At 43.5% G+C, this 25,468-nt stretch overlaps 1 protein-coding gene across 1 annotated transcript in view; it reads left to right on the forward strand.

The window, feature by feature from the left end:
- LOC126106842 (uncharacterized) overlaps positions 1 to 25,468 on the forward strand; it is a 114,946-nt gene that overhangs the window by 40,930 nt on the left and 48,548 nt on the right. The window contains exon 4 of the mRNA XM_049913238.1: positions 14,157 to 14,213. Within this exon, the coding sequence (XP_049769195.1) occupies positions 14,157 to 14,213 (57 nt within the window). The remainder of the gene's footprint in view (positions 1 to 14,156; positions 14,214 to 25,468) is intronic.

Below are 25,468 nucleotides of genomic sequence, written 5' to 3' on the forward strand. Positions count from 1 at the left end.
ACTCGAACTCGGGACCTTTGCCTTTCACGGGCAAGTGCTCTACCATCTGAGCTACCGAAGCACGACTCTCGGCCGGTACTCACAGCTTTACTTCTGCCAGTATCTCGTCTCCTACCTACCAAATTTTACAGAAGCTCTCCTGCGAACCATGCAGAACTAGCACTCCTGAAAGAAAGGATATTGCAGAGAGAAGGCTTAGCCACAGCCTGGGGGAAATCTCATTCTGAAGGCCTTACTGGCCAAAAGCTTTATTTGTGACAGTATTTTTGTTGTGCCTATCTGCGACCCAGCATCTCTGCTATATGGTGAATAGCAACTTTCCTTTTCATAATATTGTTACATCCCATCCTGGATTTTCCATTCTTTGAGAATGTAATAATTGCAATACCTAAGAAGGGGGCAGATGCTTATAGGTGTGAATGTTACAGTTTAATTAGTCATGGTTGCAATATGCGAACATAAATTATCTTTAGAAGAATGGGAAAAAAACCTGATAGCGGCCAATTTGGGGGGGGGGGATCAGTTTGGGTTCCAGAGAAATATAGATCCATGTGAGACAACACTGACCTAAGATTTATCTTACAAGATAGATTGCAAAATACACAAACCTGTATTTGTATATTTAGAAATAATCTTGGCAGCAGTGTTTACTCCGATAGATATGGCTTTCTACACACTGGTTTCTGTATTGATAGTAGATAACCTCTGGTCCCTACATTTTGTCCTTGTTAACTTCAGAATTTTTGTGTATTTGTGTCAGTATAATCAAAAGCTTTTTCTAAATGTACAAATACTAAACTACAGGTGTGCCCATTTTGATTCTATCTTCCAAGACAAGTTGTAGTGTCAGTATCAATTCACATATTTCTACATTTCTCTGGAACACAAATTTATATTCACCTATGCAAGCTTCTACCAGCATTTCCATTGTTTTGTAAACAATTTGTGTTAGTGCTTTTCAAGTATGATTGGTTGTCAGCACCTGCCATCTTGTTGTGAGATTATTTAATTCTTCTTGAAGTCTGAGGATATTTCACCTATCTCATATCCTGCACACCATTTTTCTCATGGCTGCTTGTCCAAGGATACTAATTATGATGGAATTTCACCTACTGCAATTTCCTAGTATTGATTTTGATTTTTCAGTGCTATGTCAAATTCCTCTGGCATATTGTGCAGCCCATCTTCATCTGCTTCCTTTTCTCTTTCTAGAATATAGTTTTCAAGTTTGTTTCTCTCATATAGAGTTTGTATCCATTCTTTCCACCTCTCAGCCTCCTCCTCTTTGCTCAGTACTGTTTTGCCATCTGGACCCATGAAGCTGATACAGCTGCTTCCCTTTTCTGCTTCCCTTTTCTCCAAACTGTTTCCCTTTTGTCCAAACGTTTCATTGGTTGACACTTCCTGGCAGATTAGAACTGTGTGCCAGGCTGAGACACATCCCCCAGGCTGTGGCTAAGCCATGTCTCCGCAATATCCTTTCTTTCAGGAGTGCTAGTTCTGCAAGGTTCGCAGGAGAGCTTCTGTAAAGTTTGGAAGGTAGGAGACTAGGTACTGGCAGAAGTAAAGCTGTGAGGACGGGGCGTGAGTCGTGCTTGGGTAGCTCAGTTGCTAGAGCACTTTCCCGCGAAAGGCAAAGGTCCCAAGTTCGAGTCTCGGCCCGGCACACAGTTTTAATCTGCCAGGAAGTTTCATATCAGCGCACACTCCACTGCAGAGTGAAAATCTCATTCTGGTTTTATTGGTTGTTCATATTAGCAACAAATATTTGTCCTATAACCACACAAGCTTCTACAGCATTATGTTTCTCCTGTGGCTGTTTCTGGTGTGTCACTTTGCACTATGTATTGCTCTAATTTTTTAGGTATCCTTATTTTTACCTTTGTCTGCTTCATTTGCAGTGTTTTATATTTTCTCCTTTTGTCAATGAGTTCTATATCTTGTGCATTATCCAAGTACTGGACCCTGTCTGTGTACTAATTTGATCTTTTGCCGCGTTCACTATATCGTCACTCAAATCCACCCGTGGTTTTCTGTTGTATTACTTCCCCATTTTTCAGTTAGTCAGCGCTAATGCAGTTTTTAAATTTCTCATTAACCTGGCAAACACACACGATTACATTCTGTAATTCGGGAAGATAGAGGTTTGTTAAAGGACGTTAAGTTCGAGAGGTTAACAAGAGGAGGAGATCGGTCAGAGAAGAAATTCTTACGTTTGGAATTCTGAAAAACATGGTTTGAGTGGGAGCAAGAAAATGTCACGTGTAGAGTTGCAGTAGCAGGCACTCAGTTCCTCAGCAGTAGCAGCCGCTCTGGTACTCGGCAGCTGGGTAACAGGTGTCCCCGAGGCAGACAGTTCCTCCGTGCCTATTCGTTTATCTGCCGGATTGGTGGTTATCGTTCACTTATCGACAGCCGTGCAGTGAACATTGTTGTGAGTTGACAGGAGAGCCAACACCTTGATTAGAGGAAGCCGAAAGGCACGCGTTTTAGCTCACGCAGGCTGGCGTGAGGTCTAGAACAGGACAAGGAAATTAGAATTTAGAAAAACGGACATAGCTGGTGGAATACTTAACTTTAATCCATAAATGGTGAACGTCGCTCTTGACGGTACATATTTTACAGCATCAATAGTAACTGGTAATGGCGCCTTGCTAGGGTGTAGCAAATGACGTAACTGAAGGCTATGCTAACTATCGTCTCGGCAAATGAGAGCGTATTTTGTCAGAGAACCATCGCTAGCAAAGTCGGTTGTAGAACTGGGGCGAGTGCTAGGAAGTCTCTCTAGACCTGCCGTGTGGCGGTGCTCGGTCTGAAATCACTCATAGTGGCGACACGCGGGTCCGACGTATACTAACGGACCACGGCCGATTTAAAGGCTACCACCTAGCAAGTGTGGTGTCTGGCGGTGACACCACATTCCTTCCCCACAAATTGGCGCACGGGTGTGGCATAAGGCTTCCGCCCACCGTGAGGAGGACCCCATGTTGACGTATGCGACGAGGTGGGGAGCCTAACAACAGGCGAGGCTGTGCCACCCGCACCCTGCCATTTGGACCACAGGGAGCTAGGAAACGCCTGAAAACCTGCTCCAGGGTGCACGCCAACATGCGGTGTATGCGCCCGCAGAGAGATAGGAGGGGCCGAAGAGTCGACCTCCTTCGGGCTGGGGCACCCGATGGGCGAAGACGACATATGGTCCGGAGCGGGCACGAGTTCCATGTCGGAGGACAACTGGTCACGGGAAGCGATTGGCAGCGCGCGACGCTTGGAGGCGCCCGGCGGTTGCAGCGAAGCATCCATTGCGGGCGTCGCCGGCGGGAGAACAGGCGGCAGCGGCGGTGGCGGCAGCGCGTCACCATGGGGCAAAATGGAAGGTAGCGTCGGTAACACCTGGGGCTGAGGCGAGCCAGTAGATGGGTCCCCAGGGCACTGACCGGACGGCACCGTCGCTGAAAGCAGATGGCGAGCGGCAGATCCCGTGCGACGACAGAGGCGCAGCTGATTGAGATGCCGTTGCACCTCACCAGAGGGCCCCCAAAACCAGATACATAGCGCGTCCGAGGCAGCGAAGAATGCACCCTGCGAGCCAACGCCGTGAACCTCGGTAGTGACGATAGTAGACAGCGTCGCCTGGAGCAAAAGCAAGTGTCTGCCGCTGCACAGGAACCTGATGCGGCGGATGTAGCAAAGACATCAAGGTTCGATGATGACGACCGTGGAGCAACTCAGCCGGCGAGCGACCATCTCGGGGCTGAGAGCGATACGAGGACAAAAAGAGCAATAACGCGTCCTCCCAAGAATGCGACTCTTTTAACTTCAACATCTGTGACTTGAAAGTCCTGACCAATCGTTCAGCAGTACCGTTTGACTGTGGCGAAAATGGCACGGACGTCAGATGTTGAATACCATTGGCCTTGCAGAATGACTGAAATTCTGCGGACATGAATTGTAGGCCATTGTCGGAAACAATAGTCTGTGGAAGACCTTCTATGCAAAAGGTAGCAGATAACGCTTGGATGGTGGCAGATGACGTCGTGGAAGACATCCGGACAACAAAAGGAAAATTACTGAATGACTCTACCACAACCAACCATCGAGCATTCCAGAATGGACCAGCAAAATCGATGTGTAAGCATTGCCAAGGGGAAGTGGCTTTTGGCCATGCAAAGAATTTCCGCGGTGGTGCTGATTGTTGTTCGGCACACACCATGCAAGAAGAGCACATATTCGTAAACGCAGCATCGATTCCGAACCAAGTACAGTGCTGACGAGCAAGTTGTTTCGTTGTCACTATACCCCAATGTCCTCGGTGGAGAAGCTGTAAGACAGAGGACTGTAATGAATGTGGGACCACGACCCTGGACTGTTCATTATCAGAATGCAATAGAACAAAAAGTCTCTCCTTGTGAGCAAAAAATCGGCGAACCAACGCATCCCCAATCCGTGACTTTGACAAGGGCTGTTGCATAGCAACAAAACGCAGAACAGTAGCAAGGACTGGGTCGGCAGCTGTGGCAGTAGCTACACGACGAAAATCAATTGGAAAGGATTCGACCACATCATTGGTTGCCGAATCAATGAACATGCAAGCAAGTTCGGAGGAATCGAATGCTCTATCCTCAGCAACAGGCAAACGGGACAACGCATCGGCGTTTCCGTGCTTAGCAGTGGACCGATACAAGATATCGTAGCGGTACTGCGAGAGGAAAATAGACCAGCGAATGAATGTCTGTGCTGTACGTGGAGGTACAGGCTTGTTCGGATGAAAAAGCGATGTCAAAGGTTTGTGATCTGTGATGATGGTAAAGTGACGACTATACAAGAAATCATAAAACGTTGTAACACCAAAGATGAGATCTGTGAATAATTTTGTTGCGCAGACGAGAGCAATTTGGACGCAAAGGCAATAGGGCGATTGTGCGATCCATCTGTGTGCGCAAGCACAGCACCGATCCCGAAATCCGATGCATCCACCATCAACAAAAGGGGTTTCTGGAGATCGAATGGCGTAAGGCAAGTATGGAAAGCAACGCCGATTTCAACTGGCGAAAGGCGCGTTCGCATTCCGTCGTCCAGACGAATGGAACACCTTTACGGCGTAAGTGATGAAGCGGAGGTGAAATGGAAGAGGCCTGTGGAACATAGTGATGATAATAGTTAATTTTTCCCAGCACACTCTGTAGCTGCTTCAAATTCTGCAGCGAAGGCAAGTCTTGTATGGCACGGAGGTGCTCGGGACTGGGATGTAGGCCTTGGGCATTGAGTACATGTCCCAGGTAGGGTAAGTCACGAGCAAAAAACACACATTTGTCCTTCCGCAAGCGAAGACCATTTTGTCGCAAGACCTGAAATAATGTTCTGAGATTGGCTAAATGTTCTTCTTCCGTCTTTCCGGAGATCAAAATATTCTCCAGATAGTTTGCTGCAGTAGGGACCGACGCACAAACAGTTTGTAGACATTGCTGAAACAATGCAGGGGCGGATGCACACCCGAATGGCAGTCGTTTGAATTGATACAACCCAAGATGCGTGTTAACCACCAAAACACGCTGGGATTCTTCGTCCACCGGTATTTGCAAGTACGCATCTGCTAGGTCCAACTTCGAAAAATATTGACCCGGGCACAGTTTGTCAAAAAGATCTTCCGGGTGGGGTAAAAGAAAAGTTGCAGTCACTAGTTGTGGATTCACTGTTGCCCTGAAGTCCACACAAAGTCTCAATCTTCCAGAAGGTTTGGCAAAATTACTAAGGGTGATGCCCAGAGAGAAGCCTGCACACGTTCAATTACACCTTGTGATTCCAAATCGTGTAATGTTTTTGCGACCTTATCACGCAATGCGTGGGGAACATTGCGCGCTCTGAAAAATTTCGGTTGTGCGTTTACTTTCAGTTCCAAATGTGCTTTATAGTTTGTAGCATAAGCAAGGCCCGGTGCAAAAATGTCTGCAAATTCTTCACATAGACGAGAAACACTGTCTGAAGGCACAGTCTGGTTCACTGATAGGACCTGATTTACTATAGACAAGTTAAACAACTGAAATAAATCGAAACCAAACAAGTTCACTGCAGAAGAAGAGCGAAGGACGTAAAATGACACAAGTTTTGTTTGTCCGTTGTATGTTGCAAGAAGGCTGCCACTGTCCTAACACAGGGATCTCTTGACCTGAAGAGGTACTTAACGTAACTTTTGCGGCACGCGACGGAGGTGTGCCCAGCAGTTTGTAAGTGTCTTGATTGATCAGTGAAACTGCAGCCCCGGTATCGAGCTGGAATGGTATCACTTTGCCGTTAATGTCAAAGTCCACAAAAAGTTTATTGCCCTGCTGACGACAAGAGCGACTGTCTCGTGCAACGTGAACTGACACTGGTACAAAATCACTTGCGACTTGACGGGAGTGCCGGCGACGTCGACGCACACTATTTATGGGACGAACATAGTCACTGTTAGAGAGAGTGGAACTGGGCGGAGTGGAATGAACTACATGAATTTCCATGGGCGTATTGTCGCGAGCCTGAGTATCCTTGGTTCGATTCCGATTCCGGCGCGAAGCAAAGGGCCTGGAATGGTTTTGAGCTTCCGTTCTGAGCGTTTTCTGGCAAACACTTTGAACATGACCTTTTTTATTACAGAAAAAGCAAATAGCCTGGCGTGATGGGCAATTCTCATGCGAATGTCTAGTAGCACACCGCGGGCATGATTTTAGCACTGCATTTGCTTGCCGGCGCGGTACACGTGGCTCAGAGCAAGGCGGCTTTGGCGCGGCCGAGCGCGAGGACTGTTTACTGTTCTGTGCAGCTCGCCCGGCGGGCCGGTTAACCTGACACACGGGTGGCGAAGTTTCAAATGATTCCTGCGCAAAGTCAAGTGTGTCCTGCCGATCCAGTATGTCCATCACTTGTTAAAGGGAGGGACTGACTAGTTTCAATATCTGTTCCCTTATACGAACATCAGAAACATTCTGTGCAATTGCATCACGCACCATAGTATCTGAATAAGGGAGTCCACATTGACACTCAAAAGCACAATCCCTAGTAAGGCCTTGCAAGGTTGCAACCCACTCCCTATTAGTGTGACCTGCTGTACGTTTTGTACGAAAGAAGGTATACCGTTTGGCAACTACATTGACTGATTCTTTGAAATATGCATCTAATGCAGACAAAATTTCGTCGTAGGACAGAGTAGCTACGTCGCATCGGGGGAATAATTTGACTATCACACGGTACGTTTGTACCCCGACGGAGGAAAGGAGAAAGGGCTGCCGCTCGTTACCGTGAATTCTGTAGGCGGCGAGATGGAATCAAAATTGGTGTGACCACTCCATCCTGCTTTCCAGTGCCGAATCAAAAGGACGAAAAGTACATCTACATCTACATTTATACTCCGCAAGCCACCCAACGGTGTGTGGCGGAGAGCACTTTACGTGCCACTGTCATTACCTCCCTTTCCTGTTCCAGTCGCGTATGGTTCGCGGGAAGAACGACTGTCTGAAAGCCTCTGTGCGCGTTCTAATCTCTCTAATTTTACATTCGTGATCTCCTCGGGAGGTATAAGTAGGGGGAAGCAATATATTCGATACCTCATCCAGAAACGCACCCTCTCGAAACCTGGCGAGCAAGCTACACCGCGATGCAGAGCGCCTCTCTTGCAGAGTCTGCCACTTGAGTTTGTTAAACATCTCCGTAACGCTATCACGGTTACCAAATAACCCTGTGACGAAACGCGCCGCTCTTCTTTGAATCTTCTCTATCTCCTCCGTCAACCCGATCTGGTACGGATCCCACACTGATGAGCAATACTCAAGTATAGGTCGAACGAGTGTTTTGTAAGCCACCTCCTTTGTTGATGGACTACATTTTCTAAGGACTCTCCCAATGAATCTCAACCTGGTACCCGCCTTACCAACAATTAATTTTATATGATCATTCCACTTCAAATCGTTCCGCACGCATACTCCCAGATATTTTACAGAAGTAACTGCTACCAGTGTTTGTTCCGCTATCATATAATCATAAAATAAAGGATCCTTCTTTCTATGTATTCGCAATACATTACATTTGTCTATGTTAAGGGTCAGTTGCCACTCCCTGCACCAAGTGCCTATCCGCTGCAGATCTTCCTGCATTTCGCTACAATTTTCTAATGCTGCAACTTCTCTGTATACTACAGCATCATCCGCGAAAAGCCGCATGGAACTTCCGACACTATCTACTAGGTCATTTATATATATTGTGAAAAGCAATGGTCCCATAACACTCCCCTGTGGCACGCCAGAGGTTACTTTAACGTCTGTAGACGTCTCTCCGTTGATAACAACATGCTGTGTTCTGTTTGCTAAAAACTCTTCAATCTAGCCACACAGCTGGTCTGATATTCCGTAGGCTCTTACTTTGTTTATCAGGCGACAGTGCGGAACTGTATCGAACGCCTTCCGGAAGTCAAGGAAAATAGCATCTACCTGGGAGCCTGTATCTAATATTTTCTGGGTCTCATGAACAAATAAAGCGAGTTGGGTCTCACACGATCGCTGTTTCCGGAATCCATGTTGATTCCTACATAGTAGATTCTGAGTTTCCAAAAACGACATGATATTCGAGCAAAAAACATGTTCTAAAATTCTACAACAGATCGACGTCAGAGATATAGGTCTATAGTTTTGCGCATCTGCTCGACGACCCTTCTTGAAGACTGGGACTACCTGTGCTCTTTTCCAATCATTTGGAACCTTCCGTTCCTCTAGAGACTTGCGGTACACGGCTGTTAGAAGGGGGGCAAGTTCTTTCGCGTACTCTGTGTAGAATCGAATTGGTATCCCGTCAGGTCCAGTGGACTTTCCTCTGTTGAGTGATTCCAGTTGCTTTTCTATTCCTTGGACACTTATTTTGATGTCAGCCATTTTTTCGTTTGTGCGAGGATTTAGAGAAGGAACCGCAGTGCGGTCTTCCTCTGTGAAACAGCTTTGGAAAAAGGTGTTTAGTATTTCAGCTTTACGCTTGTCATCCTCTGTTTCAATGCCATCATCATCCCGGAGTGTCTGGACATGCTGTTTCGAGCCACTTACACATTTAACGTAAGACCAGAACTTCCTAGGATTTTCTGTCAAGTCGGTACCTAGTATTTTACTTTCGAATTCACTGAACGCTTCACGCATAGCCCTCCTTACGCTAACTTTGACATCGTTTAGCTTCTGTTTGTCTGAGAGGTTTTGGCTGCGTTTAAACTTGGAGTGAAGCTCTCTTTGCTTTCGCAGTAGTTTCCTAACTTTGTTGTTGTACCACGGTGGGTTTTTCCCGTCCCTCACAGTTTTACTCGGCACGTACCTGTCTAAAACGCATTTTACGATTGCCTTGAACTTTTTCCATAAACACTCAACATTGTCAGTGTCGGAACAGAAATTTTCGTTTTGATCTGTTAGGTAGTCTGAAATCTGCCTTCTATTACTCTTGCTAAACAGATAAACCTTCCTCCCTTTTTTTATATTCCTATTAACTTCCATATTCAAGGATGCTGCAACGGCCTTATGATCACTGATTCCCTGCTCTGCGCTTACAGAGTCGAAAAGTTCGGGTCTGTTTGTTATCAGTAGGTGCAACTGTGTGTTGTGGCTGCGTTAGTGGTGGAGCGGTGGCTGCCGCATCGTTTTGCATTGCATGTTGACCCTGGACGAGCTGTCCAAGGGCATCCAGTAAGGCCTGCGTCTGCTGATTCTGTAAGCGATAATGGCGAAGCCATTACGCAAGTAAATCAGGGCAGTATAGTTACGAACGGTGTTGCCTCGTCGCCAATGTTGTGGGTTGGCAGGAGAGCCAACACCGGGTACTAGAGGAAGCCGAAAGGCAGGCGTTTTAGCTCACGCAGGCTGGCGTGAGGTCTGGAACAGAACAAGGAAATTAGACTTTAGAAAAACGGACCTAGCTGGTGGAATACTTAACTTTAATCTATAAATGGTAAACATTGCTCTTGACGGTACATTATTCATAATCTCAATAGCAACTGGTAATGGCGCCTTGCTAGGTCGTACCAAATGACGTAGCTGAAGGCTATGCTAACTATCGTCTCGGCAAATGAGAGCGTATTTTGTCAGAGAACCATCGCTAGCAAAGTCGGTTGTAGAACTGGGGCGAGTGCTAGGAAGTCTCTCTAGACCTGCCATGTGGCGGCGCTCGGTCTGCAATCACTAATAGTGGCGACACGCGGGTCCGACGTATAGTAACGGTCCGCGGCCGATTTAAAGACTACCACCTAGCAAGTGTGGTGTCTGGCGGTGACACCACAAACATAAGTTAGCCAGATTTTACTCACAGTGATGTTGTTGCACAATGCCCGTAGGGCTCAAAGTACAAGGGTCATTCAGTAAGAAATGCAACGCATTTTTCTCTGAAAGTGGGTTGGTTTTATTCACGATTCTAATACAAAATATTATTCCCTACACTTTTGGCTACAAAACCCTCTTTATGAACATAAGTTCCATTCCATGTGACCACCTTACACCACCCTACTGTGAGGGCCTGTATGGTACCATTCTGGTGGTCAACATTGGAACCAACATCTTGCTGCATCTGTGACCTCCCCATCATCCATGTATTGCTTCCCACAGAGTGTATCTTTCATTGGAAGTCAAAAGATGCAAGATCTGGTCTGTAGGATGGATGGAGAAGACCAATTTAATGAAGTTTGGTGGGCTCCTCTGGGGCATGCAGACTTTTGTGAGGCCTTGCTTTTCAAGGACAAGGAGAAGTGATGAACACACTGAAGTTATTCCTTCAATTTCGTGAGGGTTGCACAGTACACTTCCTAGTTGATTGGAATAACCCCTTCAGAGTCCCAGAAGACTACCACCGTGGCTTTACCAGCTGCAGTTACGACTTGGAATGTTTTCTCCAGAGGAGAGACGGGTGTGGTGCGAATCCGTAGATTACCGTTTTGCTTCCAGTTTGAAGTGATGAACCCATGTTTTATCACCTGTTATGATGTTTGACAAAAAATTGTCACAATAGGCCTCATAATGTGCAAGCAGTTCTGGACACGTGGTTCTCTGTTGCTATCTAAGCGGAAAGGAAACCGGCGGGCACACACCTTTGAGTACCCCAACTGTTGGATGAATGCGTCAGCGCTACCAACAGAGACATCTAGTTGTGCAGCGAGATGTTTCATTGTGATTCATTCATCACCTTGAAAGAGTGTCCACACGTTCAAGCATTGCAGGAGCGACAGCTGTGTGGGCCAGCCAGCATGCGGGAGATTGGACAAGTTGGCGCAATTTCGTTGCACTGGTGACAGATGCCACACCGGACGATTTGCCGCGCTTCTGTTCACTGCGAGGTCTCCAGAGACATATTGCAAGTGCCTGTGAATACCTGTGATGTTTTCTGCCAAAAGAAACTCAGTGACAGCTCTCTGCTTGGGACGGACCTCCATTACAGACATTACAGACAAGGCTACATATAATGCCACCACCTAATGGAACTTTATAGAACAATAGGGGCAGAAGCAGGGTTATTCCATTATGTTCCACAGCCAATTCCGCATTTTTTCACCCGAAATTAGGTGAGAAAAAAATGTGTTGCTCTACTTGTTGGAAGCCCCTCATATTAATAACTAAAACTTTAAATTTAGTTTGACAGGTTATTTAATTTCTGTGTATATATTAACTCTGATTAAAGTGAAATATAGCTAGCTCATTATCTATCTCTGAAATGAGACTATAAGATGAAAAGAAACAATTTTTTTTAAAATCAGATACTTGTCATAAACTTAATTTGGATGGATTGCAGTGTGACTCCAAACTGATTTGTTTTCAAATGTTTTTATAAGAAGTAAAATGATTTCTGAAAAACAATCCTTAGAATTATGGTCTTCAGAAAAATGCATCCACATTGCTCCTCCTTGTTTTCTAATGTCATTTACCCACAGCCCGTTACATGATTGCCTTGATCGTTTTTGTCTCCAGATATCATGAAGAGCTTCTTTGGTCTGTCTAGCATTCATTCACCTGGCATTGTGTCTAGCTCACTTCCAGTCTGTTTTCAATACACTCAGAAATTCGTCTTTGTACCCCGGTCCATCTATTTGTTGCCTTGTCTTAACCTAGTAATCCCAAACTTGCATTTCTCCAGTGCTTGCTGATACTACGAAAATGCACTCAGTCTACAAAGGATACTACTTTTAAAATCTCATGCTACCCATCGTAGAATATTTCGTAAGTGTTTGGGGCCCATGCTAAATAGGGGATATTGAATGTACACAAAGAAGGGCAGGACAAATGGTCACAAGTTTGTTTGATCCACGAGTGAGTGTCCTGGAATTTCTGAAAAACCTGAGCAGCAGGCACTTGAATACACGAACTATGTATCTTGCAAAATCGTACTTAAAAAGCTCCAAGACCCACAGAGGGCTCCATAAAAATGTAGACACTCTTTGATAGTAAGTATTAATGGAACACATTAACACATCATTACAATTTGTACACTGGGGAAAGATTATTTTATGTATTCAAATTGATTCCCAGTAGCAGCCAAATAAAGTCTGTACTGTTGAACTTTTGACAGAACTACAACTGTTAGTGTTACCGGTGTGACAGCCGCACAGAATGCCTCGATGGTTTCTCGTAGCTTGTTCAGTGTAGCTGGCCTCTGTCGATAAACTTCATTTTTCAAGGTCCCCCATAGGTAGAAGTCAAGAGGTGTATGTTGTAGAGACCGTGATGGGTACTCAATAGTTCTCTTCGGCTTATCCATCATCCAGGTAGATTTTCATCCAAGTGGGCTCTGACATCTCTTTGGTAGTGAGTTGGAGCACTATCTTGTTGTAGGTAAAATCTTTCATTTCCAAACACCTCTCAGATGGCAGGTAAAATTGATGTTCACAGTATTCAAAGATACATCTTGCCAGTGATGGCACTTTCAAAGAATGGGCCAATTAAATCCTGCGATGACAGACCACACCACACATTAACACCCAGTAGATTGGCTTATTTGTTCACATGAACGTGAGTGTTTTCAGGAGTCCGGGACATGTAGTTGTGGCAGTTTACAGTACCGTTCAGTTTGAATTGCACCTTGTGATACCAGATCATCCTTGCAAACCATTCACCTTTGCAAAGCACACCTTCAAACTACTTGCAGTACTCCATCCTTGGATCTGGATTGTCCTCGTTCATAGGACGTAGTGGTCTTGAAATGTACACTGTCCACTTTGCAGCCTTCAGAAATTGTTCTATGCTTGATCAGCTCATCACACTTTCACATGTGCACCATGCTTTACAGATTTTTGAGGTGACCTAGTAAAATGCAACACAGCAGCACTGGAAGCTGAACTAGTTGATATTTTTGGTCAGTCAGACATTTCCTTATGCAGATCCTGAACAGTTCCATTGCATTCAAATTTATCACGAATACAATAAATTGTTGTATATGGTGGTGACCGAGTTCTGTACACATTATCCCATTGCTGTTGTACCGCCATCATGTTTTCGTACTTCCGGTACCACTTCAGTATGGCGTTGCATTGCTGAGATGACAACCTTACTTCATTCATTGGTGTGCTGTCATCTGCTGGAAAATGCATGCCAAGATATGCCGAGAAAACAATGGACTGTGCTACCACATAAAATTTCAAGGTATGTCATATTGTACCAAATATATTAACTATCAGAGAGTACATACATATTTCGGGACCCCCCTGTGTATACCCCTATGTATCATTCTCACAGGGACTGTGAAGGCAAGAGTAGGTTAATTACCTTGCGGTCAGAGGCATTTACGCAGTTATTCTTCCCCACTCCATATAAGAATGAATTGGGAATAGTGTATACCCCTATGTATCATTCTCACAGGGACTGTGAAGGCAAGAGTAGGTTAATTACCTTGCGGTCAGAGGCATTTACGCAGTTATTCTTCCCCACTCCATATAAGAATGAATTGGGAATAGTTCTTAACACAGGATACAGTGGGAAGTAACCTCTTCCATGATTTATGGAGTATAAATGTTATGGTGAAATACTGGTCTTTTGCAGTCCGTGCCCTTATGCAGGCATTGGTGATGGCAGGCATCTAATTCCCACCACCTGCTGCTCCAACTGATTCAGTGACATCCCACTGCCGTGTTTCTGTAGGTGGTGAAGTTGAATTAATATATTCTACATTAACTTTTGCAGAAATTGGAAACCCCTGAAGATCCTGATGCACATGACCCACTACAGCTGAAGAAAGAGGTAGGTAACTCCAATTAGAGTATTACTTTGTATCTAATTTAGATGTAATTCCCACAGTTATAGTATGATGGATAGTCAACAAGTCACCTTGAAAAAATAAAGTTACAGAATAAGTTTTTCTTGTTTGTTTGCAGATAAATGTCTGCTGTCCTCGGCCACACTTGAAATCCCGAGACCACAGTAAACTATTAGAGTAACCAAAGCAAATTGGTGCAGCCCATTTCCACTTTCCCTGTGCACTCCACAGTTTTGTTTTGGCTCCTGTAGTAGCTTGTGGTGGTACTGTGATCTCAGGATTTCAGTGTGTTCCAGGACAGCAGACATTTATCTGCAAACAAAGAAGAAAAATTAATTCTGCGACTTTGTTTTTTAGAGCAGGTAGTTAATTCTTTGAGTACACCTTGAGGGTAAGTTTTTAAGCATTACAGAAGCAGCATGTGGTAACTGCTTCTGCCTGCTGATGTATAACATGAATATCTTGCTCTACTGTGCGGTAAGTTGTTACAGGATTAAAAAGAAATTCTCATGCAGGACAAGTAAGAAAGATCATGGCAGATCACTGCTTACCATACAGAGGATGAACAGAAGTTTTCACGTACAAAACTATTAGAGATCCTGCTTCCATTGCTGATGGTCCACCAATGGTCGTGGAGCATGTATCTTTTATGATACATTCACTAGCACTAGTGAAACGTCAGAAAAATCATTACAGAAACATTGACTGATACTGAGACAAAAGACTTTACTTTTTTGACAGTGTGTCAAATAAGATTCTACACAAAATTAGAAATATATAAATTAAATGAAGTATTCTGTATATATTTTTTAAAATTTGTCGTCATTCTAATTGCCATACACCTAAGCACCCTTATGAAGCAATCCCAAGAGTGGAATTGCTGCAGTGTGTGAACTGTAGGATACATTGGAGCATGTGTAGCTGTAAGTGTGGATTGTGAATTGTGCCAAGATAGCTCATTCAGGTAGGACACAATTTGTAAAAGGTGAGGGCTTGGGTTCGAGTCCAGATTAGAAGTAGTTGACACATATCATATTGGAGTTCTGAGCTCAATTCCTGTGCTTGTAGAAAAATTTTAATTTATTAAGGGTGGGTCCGCCTTTTTGCAAGTACAGAAATTATTGTTTTGTTACATCACTCAAATGTTTCACCACAGTTATGGCACTCTCAGTTGTTTTTTGTAATTGTTTACCCCAAATACAGACATACGGGCTATTTTTAGGTTAAGGAATAAGGGACATGAGATATTGTTGTCATTTAAATTGTATGTGCACTTTACCTTTTATTTTACATTGTGGGTGTCCTGAGGCTACTAACTAGAATCAGACACAAGACTAAATTAGTATGCCATGTCATCTGCATACATAATGCATTTTTAAAAATCATCTGCATTGCATTTTTTGCTTATTATCCAATTTTTAAAATTGGTGTTCTGGTAAAATCTGCACCAAATATTCATTTTGGCCTTACCATTGTAGTATTTCCTTAGCTGTGACAAGTTGTTTTTATGTACCAAACATGTCTTCTGTAGCTGAGCTGAACCTGAACACTGCAGAATAAAAGATTCATTCTCTATGAAGATCATTGATATTGACGAATGTTTACTATTCATCAGTGTTTTCTTCAAACTAGGTGATGGCTGTATTTTTATTTCCGGACCCATTGTAAATATTTACAACAAATAGTAAGTTTGAGCATCAGTACATCTGTGGTTATGTTTCAATAAAATTTCCCATCTCTCATACCAGGGAAGTAGTGTAACACTTGCAATCTGCTAAATCAGCAAACAGATTGCATTTGTTAGTGTGGGAGCACACAGTCTGCTTGCTTAGCACCTGCTCGCCCCCCCCCCCCCCCCCCCCCCCAAGCACAGTTATATGCACCTACAAGTCCACACAGAGAATGTTGGTTAACCTGCCAGTCAGGCTGAAGCAGTAGCAGAATGAGTAGAATCTCACAAGCACACTGACTGCTCTTTGTCAGACAATTTGAAAGATAATGTTTAGTTAAAAAAAATGATTCTTTCAGTCTTATAACCTTATTTCTCAGCTTTACGGTGAACTGATTATCTCCTTGGTCCTTTTTATTCTGATACATGAAAATTAAGTAACTCACTACACAAGTTTTGAATAGTTTGCAATGAGAAATAGAAGTCAATGTGAATTTAACATTTGCTGCACATTAGGTCGTTCATATGAAATGTAGCACTCATTGAATTTTCTTTTAATCTTCCGAGAACACCTATATCTATCCCCTTTCTCAAGAAAGTGTACTCACTTCCATCTGCAAACATAAACAATACAGTGAGACTGGACTATCTGTAACATACCTCATACCTCTTAAATGCTTCAGCCTAGCCATCTGTGGCCATCACATCTGTAGTGACGAGCAGTCCCTTTTGAAATATACCAAGGGTCTCACTGAGACCTTCACAGACCGTAATTGCCCTCCCAACCTTGTACAGAAACAGATCTCCCATGCCTTATCTCTTCAGTCACCCCCCACCTCGCAGTGCCTTACCACTCCTCCAGTACTCAGTACCACATTGAACTGGAGCAACTGAATCACATTCTCCAACAGGGTATCGACTACATCTTATTGTGCCCTGAAATGAGAAATGTCCTACCCAATACCCTTCCCATCCCTCCCGCAATGATATACTGCTGCCCACTGAACCTACACAACATCCTTGTCCATCCCTACACAACCCTTGCTCCTGCCCCCTTGCCTCATGGCTCATATCTCTGTAATAGACCTAGATGCAAGACCCCCTTATAAATATTCCCACCACCACCACCACCACCACCCCCCCCCCCCCAACCACCTCCACCTACTCATGTCTGGTTACAAGCTGCATTTATCCCATTACAGGCAGGGCTACCTGTGCAACAAATCATGTGATCGACAAGCTAAGCTACAACCATTGTGCTGCATTCTCTGAGGACATGGCAACCAACAAGCTGCTTAATAAATGTAACTTCATCCTATGTCCAGAGTGCAAGACTTCGGCTGGTCAATTTCCAATCATAAAATACCGACAGCCGTTATATTGGTTTTATTTGTTACGCAACCAGTTTTGACATTACATTATGCCATCTTCAGGCTGCATATATTGAGTAACCTTCGTGTTAGAAACCAGTGCAGCACTGTCAACTGTTCAAGGAACACACATGCTCATGGGAAAAAAAATCTTCACGATACCAGTTGACAGTGCTGCACTGGTTTCTAACACGAAGGTTGCTCGATATATACAGGCCTGAAGATGGCATAATGTAATGCCGAAACTGCTTGCGTAACAAATAAAACCAAAATAACGGCTGTTGGTATTTTATTATTGTAACAAGCTGTTTGTCTGAATTAATGGCCACTGAAAAACTGTGGCCAAGAAACAGCTGGACTACCCCGTTGCTGCGCACACTTCCCAGCACTGTTCTTCATTTCAGTGACTGCTTCACGGCCCGTTTCATCTGGATTCTTGCTGTCAACATCTTCTTCTCTGAATTGCAGTGTATACTACATTCCTGTAACCCTCATGACCTCACCATTCATTTGTCATTGTCCTACACCCACCTATCCCCTTCCCTGTTCCCACTCCAGCACTAGACAACCCTCTCTTCCTCCGACACACTGGTAGTCTTTTTACTTTTCTCCTTTTCTGCTGACTCCTTCCCACACCCCCATCGTCCATCTAACCTTCCGGCTGCACCTAGCTGTCCTACCCTCGCTCCACCTCGCCCGGGTGTGCTCCCACAGTCAGCACTTTACTGTCCCCCACACCTACCCTGCTGTCCCTTACCTGCCCTGCGCCAGACTACTCCTAACCCCTACCACCCAGTTTGCTTCTCCCATTGTGCACTGGTATGCACAGCAGAAATGCTAACTCTGGAGGCGATCTGTTCAACAGTCATTCGGCGATCCCCCAAAACAATCCTCTCCACTTTCTCGATCATGTCGTCAGACCGGCTTGTGCGAGCCCGAGGTTGTTTCGGTTTGTTGTCACACGATGTTCTGCCTTCATTAAACTGTCGCACCCACGAACGCACTTTTGACACATCCATAACTCCATCACCACATGTCTCCTTCAACTGTCGATGAATTTCAATTGGTTTCACACCACGCAAATTCAGAAAACGAATGATTGCACGCTGTTCAAGTAAGGAAAACGTTGCAATTTTAAGTATTTAAAACAGTTCTCATTCTCGCCGCTGGCGGTAAAATTCCATCTGCCGTACGGTGCTGCCATCTCTGGGACGTATTGACAATGAACGTGGCCTCATTTTAAAACAATGCGCATGTTTCTATCTCTTTCCAGTTTGGAGAAAAAAAATCGGAGGCCTTAGAACTTGAATGCACCTCGTAGTGTTCCGTTACAGTGATTGTGCAATGTGGTGGTGATTGCATGTCGGTAGGTGGATTTGCTGGTAGAATTGCTGGACTCTGTCATTTGTTGGTGGCTATGATAATACCAATTCCAGAAGAGTTCGAGCTCTTTATCCATCCATCCGAGGCATTGGAAAGCGTCAGGAAAAGCCTCTCTCGGAACCAGCACGATACCCAACTTTTACATGAGCAGTTGATAGTTTGGTAGCTTGTCCCCGACTCACTCTCAATTCCACCTTTTCTACGTAGGCCAACCACAGTTTGCACGCGCTACACAGTTCCGTTCCCGAAGGGAACCACAACACCTTTTACATACAAAATAACCAAGAACCCTAAGTGAAGGTCAGCAGTTTACATAACAGCAAACAAACATTTTAAATAAAACAGAACATTTGCATATATTGGTAGTTCTACACAAAATTATTTGAATAAAATTATTTAATTTTAAAGATAACCAAAGAGATTATATGAGGAAGACAAAAGATCATTACAGAGATTATACTTCATTACAGTATTGAATTAATCGTACACTAATTACAGAAGTTCAACGATGGGATGTTGAACGAAATGGAAAGCTAAATGAATCAACAAAAGGTATGTAATGTCTAACCCATGGTGTTACAAGCTGACAGAGAAACTACAGCTGATTCTACTTTTTAAAAAATGAGAGAGACAGAGAGAGAGAGAGAGAGAGAGAGAGAGAGAGAGAGAGAATGAATAATGCAGTTAATAAGCAAAACTGTGACAAATGGTGTTGACCGTTTTCATTTGCTTGCTCCCTCAAACTGGTTTGACTTGAAAGAAATTAATGAACAACAATCTAATCTAAATGATATGTAAAATTACAGCCGAATCAGTCAATTGTTTTCCAACAACTGACTAAATTGATTTCATTTGGTTCTCCCATCAACAGGTTAAATGCAAGTTGGTGTGGGTTTCCAGCAACATGATTGAAGAAATTACACATTTATTCTTACACTGACAATTAACGTTTTCATAAGTTAAGGACATGTTTTGTCCTCATTTGCTTGTTTAATAATCTACTGCCTCAGGATTCCACCACAGTTGCAACTGCATTAGCACATCAGTGAGCTTAAGTTGTGTAAAAACTGCTGTGTTAACACATTGCCAAGAGAAAAGTAGGTGTTTCTCAAAACTAACCACAAATGATTATTCTCTGAAAGAAAGGGGGTAACAAGTTTGGGAAAAATAAATCCCCAGCTCTGTTTCAATTTCAGTGGAATCCTTTATCCCAGTGTACTATTAACAATGAGTATCTGTGATATTACACCTCAATGATCTGAGAAAAAGGAAAAAAAATTACTTCAAATCCTATCCCTGTAAAGACTGAAGGACTGAACGTCTTCACTAACAAATGTTGTAGTTCATCAGACATATTTATATGTTAATAAAACAATGGGAAGTCCAGGATGGAATGTAACAATATTAGAGAAGGGAAGTTGCTACTCACCATTTAGCGGAGGTGCTGAGTCGCAATAGACACAACAAAAAGATTCACACAATTATAGCTTTCGGCCATTAAGGCCTTTGTCATTAATAAAAACACACACACACACACACACACACACACACACACACACACACACACTAACGCAACTCACACACGTCTGCACTCTTAGGCAATTGAAACCACACTGCGAGTAGCAGCACTAGTGCATGATGGGAGTGGCAACTGGGTGGGGGTAAGGAGGAGGCTGGGGCAGGGAAGAGGAGGGATACTATGATGGGTGTGGCGGACAGTGAAGTGATGCAGTTTAGATGAAGGGCAGGAGAGGAAAGGGGGGGGGGGGGGAGATAGCAGAATGGAGAGAAATAAAAAGAAGAAATTAAAAGACTGGGTGTGGCGATGAAATTACAGCTGTGTAGTGCTGGAATGGGAACAGGGAGGGGGCTGGATGGGTTAGGACAGTGACTAACAAAGGTTGAGGCCAGGAGGGTTATGGGAACATGGGATGTATTGCAGGGAAAGTTCCCACCTGTGCAATTCAGAAAAGCTGGTGTTGGAAGGATCCATATGGCACAGACTGTGAATCATTCATTGAAATGAGGGACATCATGTTTGGCAGCGTGTTCAGCAACAGGGTGGTCCACTTGTTTCTTGGCCACAGTTTGTCGGTGGCCATTCATGTGGACAGACAGCTTGTTGGTTGTCATGCGAACATAGAATACACCACAGTGATTGCAGCTTTGCTTGTAAATCACATGACTGGTTTCACAGGTAGCCCTGCCTTTGGTGGGATAGGTAATGTTTAGTGACCAGACTGGAGTAGGTGGTGGTGGTAGGCGGGTGTATGGGACATGTCTTGCATCTAGGTCTGTTATAGGGTTATGAGCTACGAGTTGAAAGATTGGAACCAGGGGTTGTGTAAGGATGGACAAGTGTATTGTGTAGATTCATTGTATGGTTGAATACCACTGTAGGAGGGATGGAAAGGATAGTGAGCAGGACATTTCTCATTTCAGGGTACAACAATAGGTAATTGAAACCCTGGCATAGAATGTAATTCAGTTGCTCCAGCCCTGGATGGTACTGAGTTACGAAGGGAATGCTCCTCTGTGGCCGGACTGTGGGACTTCGGGAGGTGGTGGGAGACTGTAAAGATAAGGCACGGCAGATTTGTTTTTGTACAAGGTTGGGAGGAGGATAATTACAGTTAGTCAAGGTTTCAGTGAGACTCTCGGTATATTCCAAGAGGGTCTGCTCATCGCTGCAGATGGGATGACGACAGGTGGCTAGGCTTTACGGAAAGGACTTCTTGATATGGAATGGGTGGCAGCTGTCAAAGTGGAGGTATTGCTGGTGGTTAGTAGGTTTGATATGGACGGAGGTACCGATGTAGCCATCTCTGAGGTGGAGGTCAACATCTAGGAAGGTGGCTTGTAGGGTTGAGTAGGACCAGGTGAAGCAAATAGGGGAGAAGTTGCGGTTCTGAAGCAATGTGGATAATTATATGTTACTTTCACCCTGATGGGCAGACAAGAAAATTTTACAAGTTGTTAGAACGAACATAGCTACATAGTTATGAAATAGTTACTGTATATTGTCTCAATGGGAACTACTATTTTGGAGCCAAAAAGAGCATACGTCTTACTTCTGTTCGGGGGGGGGTTTGATTCCTTTCATCTTGATGTTGGAAATATGAGAAGTTCAGGAATTTACTCTGAAGATGGTACACTGTCTGGCAAGTTTCAATCCAATGCATTGATTAATAAAAGTATACTGAGGTACAGAATTCCAACAGAATTTGTGATTTATTTTACCTAGACTTCTCAATCCATTTTTTTCTCTTCAGAGAAGCATTCTCAGTAACACACACACACTCTTCTCTTTTTGTCACATTCAAATTAATTTATCTGGCGAAACCATGGCAGCATGTACAATACTGAACCTCAGGAACATGCTTAACCTCTAATTCAATTGCAATTGAATACCTAGAAATTACAATTACGAGCAACTTAAATTGTAAAGACCACATAGATAATGTTGTGGGGAAGGCAAAGCAAAGACTGTGCTTTGTTGGCAGAACACGTAGAAGATGCGACAAACTCACTAAAGAGACAGCCTACATTACACTTGTCCGTCCCCTGCTGGAATATTGCAGCGCGGTGAGGGATCCTTACCAGGTACAATTGATGGAGGACATCAAAAAAGTGCAAAGGAGGGCAGCTCATTTCGTGTTATCGCGCAGTAGGGGTGAGAGTGTCACTGATATGATACGCGAGTTGGGGTGGCAGTCACAGAAGCAAAGGTGGTTTTCTTTGCAGCAAGATCTATTTATGAAATTTCAATGACCAACTTTCTCTTACAAATGTGAAAATATTTTGTTGACACTCACCTACGTAGCGAGAAATGATCATCATAATAAAATAAGAGAAATGAGAGCTCGAACGGAAAGATTTAGGTGTTCCTTTTTCCCACACGCCATTCGAGAGTGTGTACGCCCTTACACTCGATTCCATGCAGAAGCTAAGACCAGTACCCAGAAGGAATAAGTCATGTGTAACATGTGGCTTTACCTGGCCTAAATACCTGGAAGATACTGTAAGTGGCCCTGTGACACTGCCATTTGTCCAGAATTTCAGCATAACAGTGTGATTCAAATTCTTTGCCAGGCAAAAACTGTAACATGAGTTTTCATTTAAGACGCAGTATTTTGAACATGCTAACAGAAAAAAATATTTCCCTCTAATGGAACAATGGAAAATCCAGGATGGAATAAAGACAATATTAGGAAAAGGACATTTTCTGCTCACCTTATAGTGGAGATGCTGAGTCGCAGATATGCACAACAAAAAGACTGTCAGCAAGTAAGCTTTTGACCAAAAGGCCTTCATCAGAAATAGACAGAACACACACACACACACACACACACACACACACACACACAAAACTACTCATGCACACATGACCACAGTCTCTAACTGCTGCGGCCAGACCGGCAGCCAGACACTGTGGTCTTGTGTGTGTTTTTTGTCTATTTCTGATGAAGGCCTGTTCGGCAAAAGCTGATTTGCTGACAGTCTTTTTGTTGTGCATATCTGCAACTATCCTCTTTATAATACTGTCATTGCTCCCTAATGGAATTTTTATCACTTTGTATATAGCGTTTATCATTGTTACTGTGCATATAAGTTCTTGCCTCTCCCAAATGTCACTGAGATTTGATTGGTACAAGTAGAGAATGCCGTAGGAGGCTTCCAGCTGTGACAGGAATTACAGCTGTCAGGGTGGATAAAAATAGTGGCACATACAGGTCGCGGGGAGGGAGAGCCGCAGAACAAAAATTTTCCTCGTACCTCTCTTCACTCATACTTTCCTCTCATTCCAGTTGTTTAACATGAACATATTCCTCATTTTCCTCCCTGTCTTCATCTTGGACATCACATATGTTATACTCCTCCACACACCATGGTTGGTTGGTTGGTTGGTTGGTTTGGGGATGTGGAGGTTACCAAACAGTGAGGTCATCGGTAGTCCCATCAGATTAGAGAAAGAAGTCAGCCTTGCCCTTTCCAAGGAACCATCCCACACACCAAAGGATGTAATGAAGGTGTTAAGGTTCTGTACTCTTTTTCTGGAGGACCAGATTTTAAATCCTTGCCTGAGCATCCTGATCCATTTTCTAGAGTGCATTTTGATTAGAGCATTAGTGCTATTCCTGTGCTGAGATTTATCACATAAATGTGATATTAGCATTTAGTATAGTGTGTTCTGTTTTGAAAAGTGTGTATCATTTTTGTTTATACCACTGCACTTTACACATGTGATATAAAAAAGCAACTGAAGTCATTATATTAGCTATACTCTTTGTTCCATAGATCCATAATGAGAAGGTCTTCAAGTATGGTTGTTAAGCAAACTCTAAAAATGGGACTACAAGTGTCGGAAGATAAACTGCCTGGCACAACTTACAAGAAATAAATTCATGCTGGAACTTCAGCTCACCCAATGTGAATCATGGTAGACAGTATAATGTGCCACAACACATATTAATGCACCCACATTTCAACCAACAGCAAACTGTATATTTGCAACTGAAACTTAAGACTCCCAATCCACGACCACTACTACTAATTTAAGAAAACAGCAACAATAAGTTGCAAACATTGTCGCAAGGAAAGATAAGCTTTTATCACTTGGTACAGCTTAACCAACTGGGATGCATGATTATCAATAGATTGATACTTGTAACCGGAAGAAAGAATTAACTCAATAAAATTTTTCCAAAAATAACCATTATTTATGATGTGTGGGTGTACAGAATGCTTGTAATGTCATAAAATAAAAATACGTAATACATATTTGATTTTGTATTTATAACCCTGTATTCACCTGACCAAAAGTCTTGTTCCTCCTGCCACCAAACTTCAATAATTCCCACTATATCTAATGTCAACCTATCCATTTCCCTTTTTAAATTTTCTAACCTACCTGCCCAATTACGGGATCTGACAATCTACACTCCGATCCGTAGAATGCCAGTTTTGTTTCTCCTGATAACGACGTCCTCTTTAGTAGTCCCCTCACGGACATCCGAATGGGGGACTGTTTTACCTCCAGAATATTTTACCAGAGAGTACGCCATCATCATTTAACCATACAATAAAGCTGCATACCCTCAGGAAAAATTATGGCCGTAGTTTCCCCTTGCTTTCAGCCATATGCAGTACCAGCACAGCAAAGCCGTTTTGGTTAATTTTACAAGGCCAGATCAGTCAATCATCCAGGCTGTTGCCCCTGCAGCTACTGAAAAGGCTGCTGCCCCTCTTCAACAGGTACCCTCCGTTGTATTTGCACCTACGGTACGGCTATCTGTATCGTTGAGGCACACAAGCCTCCCCACCAACCGCAAAGTCCATGGTTCATGCAGGAATAGGCTTAATAATGAATAAAAAAATAGGAGCATGGGTAAGCTACTATGAACAGCATAGTGAACGAATTATTGTAGCCAAGATAATCATGAAGCCCACGTCTACCACAGTTGAACAAGTTTATATGCCAACTAGCTCCGCAGATGAAGAGGAGATTGAAGAAATGTATGATGAGATAGAAATTATTCAGATAGTGAAGGGAGATGAAAATTTAATAGTTATGGGAAACTGGAATTCAATAGTAGGAAAAGGAAGAGAAGGAAAAGTAGTAGGTGAATATGGGATGGTGGTAAGGAATGAAAGACGAAGCTGTCTGGTAGAATTTTGCACAGAGCATAATTTAATCATAGCTAACACTTGGTTATGAATCATGAAAGAAGGTTATATACAGGGAACAGGTGTGGAGACTCTGGAAGGTTTCAGGTAGGTTATGTAATAGTAAGAGATTTATGAAACAGGTTTTAAA

This window comes from Schistocerca cancellata, chromosome 10, assembly GCF_023864275.1.
Source record: "Schistocerca cancellata isolate TAMUIC-IGC-003103 chromosome 10, iqSchCanc2.1, whole genome shotgun sequence".
Taxonomy (NCBI): domain Eukaryota; kingdom Metazoa; phylum Arthropoda; class Insecta; order Orthoptera; family Acrididae; genus Schistocerca; species Schistocerca cancellata.